This window comes from Ovis aries, chromosome 5 (genome assembly GCF_016772045.2).
Source record: "Ovis aries strain OAR_USU_Benz2616 breed Rambouillet chromosome 5, ARS-UI_Ramb_v3.0, whole genome shotgun sequence".
Taxonomy (NCBI): domain Eukaryota; kingdom Metazoa; phylum Chordata; class Mammalia; order Artiodactyla; family Bovidae; genus Ovis; species Ovis aries.
This window is the reverse complement of record NC_056058.1, coordinates 38,727,323-38,733,398: the sequence shown is the minus strand read 5'-3', so window position 1 is coordinate 38,733,398 and position 6,076 is coordinate 38,727,323. Positions and strand designations below refer to the sequence as shown.

Genomic DNA, 6,076 nt, shown 5'->3' with positions numbered 1-6,076 from the left:
CGAGGGAGAGAGCCATGCCCCGCAGCTCCCCGCTCTGGCAGCTCGCCGAGCGCGGGTTGGGTCCCTACCAGCAGTAGTGGACCGGCCGCATGCACGCGCCGCCCGCCCCCGTGCTGGAGAAAGGGAGAGCGCATCGGCCGGTCCCGACGCTAAAGGCGGGCGTCCCCCAACCCGCTCCCGGGCCGCCAGGGCGGGGTGCCTGCGACGGGGGACGCCCCTCTTGTTCCTCCACGCCGCGGCGGCGATGCTCTGCGCCTCGAGTTGAACCAAGCGTGCGTAGTGGGCCCTCCTTGCCGCCGGTGAGGCGGGTCAGTCGGCCCCCAGTGATCGCCTACCCCCTTCTCTTCGTGGGTTGCTGCCGCCCTGTCGCCCGCGACCTGCACCCACCGAGCACGCCTAGCTCCCTGTGCTCGCTTGGCCAGCTTCCCTGGTGGCTCAGATGGTAAAGAGTCTGCCTGTAATGCCTGAGACCCAGGTTTGATTCCTGGGTCTGGAAGATCCCTCGTAGAAGGGAATGGCAACCCACTCCAGTATTCTTGCCTGCGGAATCCCGTTGACAAATGACCTGGCAGGCTACAATCCATGGAGTCCCCAAAGAGTGGGACATAACTAAGTGGCTAACACTTAACTATCAACAGTATAGCTGAGCCATAGTTTGTTTAAACTTCTGTGAATGAGCATATAAATTCTTCCCAGTTCTCATTATTTCAACAAAATACTTTAGTAAACACCTTTGATTATGGTTAAGTGCATGTTTGAGTCATTAGGATAGAACTATAGAACTAGCTTACTTGATTAAAGATTTCACAAAATTTTCATTTAGACAGCTTTAGGTCAAATCCTTAAACCTATCTTATTTTTGATAGCAAGTATTATTTGATATATTTGTACAAGCAGAAGCTGGACCAACCTCTATAACCACGTGCCAATGGAACATTACATGCAAAGATGGGCTCAGTAAAGGACAGAAATGGTATGGACCCAACAGAAGCAGAAGATATTAAGACATGTGGCAAGAATACACGGAAGAACTGTACAAAAAAGATCTTCACCACTCAGATAATCACAATGATGTGATCACTCACCTAGAGCCAGACATCCTGGAATATGAAGTCAAGTGGGCATTAGGAACCATCACTATGAAGAAAGCTAGTGGAGGTGATGGAATTCCAGTTGAGCTCTTTCAAATCCTGAAAGATGATGCTGTGAAAGTGCTGCACTCAATATGCCAGCCAATTTGGAAAACTCAGCAGTGGCCACAGGACTGGAAAAGGTCAGTTTTCATTCTAATCCCAAAGACAGGCAATGCCAAAGAATGCTCAAACTACCGCACAATTGCACTCATCTCACACGCTAGTAAAGTAATGCTCAAAATTCTCCAAGCTAGGCTTCAGCAATACGTGAACCGTGAACTTCCTGATGTTCAAGCTGGATTTAGAAAAGGCAAAAGAACCAGAGATCAAATTGACAACATCTGCTGGATCATCAAAAAAGCAAGAGAGTTCCAGAAAAACATATATTTCTGCTTTATCGACTATGCCAAAGATTTTGACTGTAACGATCACAATAAACTTTGGAAAATTCTGAAAGAAATGGGAATACCAGACTACCTGACCTGCCTCTTGAGAAAACCATATGCAGGTTAGGAAGCAACAGTTAGAACTGGGCATGGAATAACAGACTGGTTCCAAATAAAAAAAGCAGTAATGCAAGGCTGTATATTGTCACCCTGCTTATTTAACTTGGGGCTTCCCTAGTAGCTCAGAGGTTAAAGCATCTGCCTCCAATGCGGGAGACCCAGGTTTGATTCCTGGGTCAGGAAGATCCCCTGGAGAAGGAAATGGTAATCCACCCCAGTATTCTTGCCTTGAGAATCCCATGGACGGAGAAGCCTGGTAGGCTACAGTCCACAGGGTCGCAAAGAATCCGGCATGACTGAGCGACTTCACTTCACTTTATTTAACTTATATGCATAGAACATCATGAGAAACTCTCAGCTGGAGGAAGCACAAGCTGGAATCAAGATTGCTGGGAGAAATATCAATAACCTCAGATATGCAGATGACACCACCCTTAGGGCAGAAAGTGAAGAACTAAAAAGTCTCTTGATGAAAGTGAAAGAGGACAATGAAAAAGTTATCTAAAAGCTCAACATTCAGAAAACTAAGATCATGGCATCTGGTCCCATCACTTCATGGAAAACAGATGGGGAAACAGTGGAAACAGTGTCAGACTTTGTTTATTGGGCTCCAAAAATCACTGTTGATGGTGATTGCAGCCATGAAATTAAATGACATTTACTCCTTGGAAGTAAAGTTATGACCAACCTAGATAGCATATTAAAAAGCAGACACATTTTACTTTGGCAGCAAAGATCCATCTAGTCAAGGCTATGGTTTTTCCAGTAGTCATGTATGGATGTGAGAGTTGGACTATGAAGAAAGCTGAACGCCAAAGAACTGATGCTTTTGAACTGTGATGTTGGAGAAGACTCTTGAGAGTCCTTTGGACTGCAAGGAGATCCAGCCAGTCCATCCTAAAGGAGATCAGTTCTGGGCATTCATTGGAAGGACTGATGCTGAACCTGAAACTCCAATACTTTGGCCACCTGATGGAAAGAGCTGGCTCATTTGAAAAGACCCTGATGCTGGGAAAGATTGAGGGCAGGAGGAGAAGGGGACAACAGAGGATGAGATGGTTGGATGGCATCACCAACTCAATGGACATGAGTCTGGATAAACTCCGGGAGTTGGTGATGGACAGGGAGGCCTAGTGCGCTGCAGTTCATGAGGTCTCAAAGAGTCAGACACGACTGAGTGACTGAACTTAACTGAACTGAATGTTAGAAGTAAATGCCTATTTATGTTATGACGGAGCTAATCAAGAGAAGTTATTGCAAAAGTTTACCTCATTATAATAAAATCAACAAACAAAGTTATAACACAATTCTCTTGTAAAACTGAATTTTTCTCCTATAAACTTGATTCAATTATTTGCTTATTTCCTTCCTGTATAGAGTTTCAAAGGGAGAGTGGGGGATATATAGTTAGTATCTCAATTCATAAATAGCTTAAATTATCCATGAGAAGCAGAAACTATTGGTTTTTTTGGATCACAATAATTCTTGTAGTTGTTTTTTTTTCTTTCATGTATTTATTTATTATAATGAGGTATACATAAAATAATCTTTTATTTCCTATTTCCTCTGGGTGGAGTTCTAATGCTGTGTTTAATAAAAGGGAGAGGGGTGAAAGTGGGCACCCTTGTCTTGTTTCTAATCATGGAAGAAAAGATGTCAGGTTTTCATCATTGAGTATGATGTTAGCTGTAAGCTTGGTATGTATGAGCTTTATTATGTTCACATATGTTCCCTCTATACCCAGTTTGTTGAGAGTTTTTATCATGAAAATCTTATTTTGTCAAATGCTTTTCCTGTATCTATAGAGATGATCATACAATTTTTCTCTTACTTCTATTAATGCAGTGCAATATGTTTATTGGTTTGCACATGCTGCTTGGAATCCCAGGATAAATCTCACTTGGTCATGGTGTATGACCTTTTAATGTGCTGATGAGTTAGGTTTGCTAGTATTTTGTTGAAGATTTTTGCATCTATGCTCATCCAAGTTCATACAGCTTTATTTTCTTGTAGTGTCTTTGGCCTTGGTGTGAAGATAATTCTGACCAATAAAGTTAGTTTGCAAGTATTCCATAATCAGCTTTTTAGAAGAGTTTTAGAAGGGTTAGCATTAATTCTTAAAGTGTTTGGTACACTTCACCAATGAAACCAATGGTACAAGGGTTTTCTTTGTTGGAAGCTTTTTTAATTACTGCTTTAATCTCCCTACTTGTTATTAATCTGTTTACATTTTCTATTTCTTCACTATTCACTTTACTAGATTATGTGTTTCGAGAAACTATTTTATCCAGGTTAATGTTCAGAGAAATATGCTTAATATATGAAAAATATACCTATTTGGATGGGACAAATAGTTTCTTTAGGGCCGCCTGCATGTCTGTGTTTCTCAGACAGTAAACAACAGGATTAAGACTAGGTGTTAGAATGGAGTAAAACACAGACACGAGCCGTCCTTGAAGGGGGAAGTAATGAGAAGTAGGTCTCAAGTAAGCAGTGCTCCCAGTGACATAAAACAGAATGATGGTAGTAAGATGAGAGGAGCAGGTGGAAAAGGCCTTCCAACGGCTACCAGCAGAGTGGGTCCGAGCGATGGTAGCAATGATGAGAACATATGAGATGATGGTGAGGGCAAAGGCACCAAGAATACTACACCCACCCACCACAAATCCAACTTCCTCGTTGGTGTGGGAGTCACTGCAGGAGAGTCTCATGATAGGAGAGCTGTCACAGAAAAAGTGGTCAATGACATTAGGCCCACAGAACTGGAGGGAGAAGGTGTTGATGGTGTGAAAGATGGCATAGAAAGCTCCACTCAACCAGGCCACCATAACAAGCTCTGTACATAGCTTTCTGCTCATAATGACACCATAAAGGAGAGGCTTGTAGATGGCCAAACAACGGTCATATGCCATAGAGGTGAGCAGGAAGCACTCAGAAGCACATAGCGTTACAAATAAGAAGAGCTGAGCCACACATTCCCAAAAGGAGATGACTTCTGAACCCATGAGTGAATTAATCAGTGCCTTGGGGATGATGACTGTGGTGTAGCACATGTCCAAGAAAGAGAGATTCTTCAGGAAGAAATACATGGGGATGTGGAGGTGGCTGTCTCGGCTCACAGCTGCAATGATGGAGATGTTCCCCAGGAGGGCAAAGAGATAGATGAAAAGGAAAAAGATGGTACTAATGAGCCTCAGTTCAGGCACGTCTGAGAAGCCCTTTAGAATAAATTCAGTTACTGTTGTCTCATTTGTCATTTCCTTCCCAAGTCATGAAAAGCAATAGTCAGAGAATATTCAAGATGGATGTGGTCTTAGTGATAGTGCAAAACACACGCTCACAAATTGGTCCATAAAGATGGTAAAAAGTATATCTGGTTCTCTTCATAGTTCATGAATCCCACTTACTTTTCTTTTTCTTTTTTCTCTTGCTTTCTCTGTTAAGTCTGAGCAATAACAGATTATAAATGAACAAATAAGCATATCTGTTCAGATACTATGGTTGTATACGTGCATAATAACAAGTTGTGAAAACTAATGAAAAAAGTGAAATAATCGTATTCATTCAGTAATTATCCACTCAACAAATTCTATTAATAAATGTACTGCTCTAGGTACAGTGCAGTTTGTGAGTTTGTGGCAGGGGTGGGGGGCACTGAAATGGCTCTAACAGAACCGCTCACAGAGGTTGAGCAGATACTATAAATATCTTAGCAGGTCAAGAGCTGGTAGTGATGGAATTGCTACAGGTTTCCCTATGATATTTCAGATACTGTAATGTCAAATTTTCATAGCTTTTAGTAGAAATAAACGAGTTTAGCATAACATTTACTAATGTTCCAAATAGAACTGTGGCCTGGATTTAACCTAGTGGTCTCTACTAAATGCATGACTGTGTCCTGTCTCTGAGTCTTCTCTTACAGTAGAAATCTTGCTAGCCTATGATGTTTAAAGTCACAATTTTAAGTCATGTTCCAGGAAAAGCATGTGAGACAGTGCCCTGAAATATTGGCACACAACTGGCCTTGTTTTAGGACCTACCGGTACTGAAGATTGACTTTGTCTGTGATACTTGAGTCGGATGGTTCATCACTCTCACTGCACCTGGAAGGTGTCATCAGTATCCTCACAGGACCTAACATTTTAAGTAAGAACAGGAAAGTGAGCATGGAGCAAAAGGCTTTGACTTGAGGAAGAGACAACCTGTTTGCCTACATGGTTCAAATAAAAGGAAAGAGTTACTCTAAGAAACGATCCCCCAAAATGTTTGTATTTAACCAATAGCGGTGCTATAAAAACCATCTGGGACCCATTAAAATTTGACTTTTTAAACATCAATTTAAATTTTCTTTTGAGAAAATCTGTCACCTCTACAACTTTTATTGTTCATAATATAATTTTTGTGTCATTAGAGTAAATGAATTTTTAATTTATCACT

The 6,076-nt window shown here is 41.7% G+C and overlaps 1 protein-coding gene across 1 annotated transcript; it reads right to left on the bottom strand.

Annotated features, from left to right (window-relative positions):
* Window positions 1-3,972: 3,972 nt before the first annotated feature.
* LOC101114777 (olfactory receptor 5T3-like) lies at window positions 3,973-4,896 on the bottom strand. The gene has a single exon (XM_004009415.5). The coding sequence runs from the start codon at window positions 4,894-4,896 to the stop codon at window positions 3,973-3,975; it is 924 nt and encodes a 307-aa protein (XP_004009464.2).
* Between the last annotated feature and the right edge of the window lie 1,180 nt (window positions 4,897-6,076).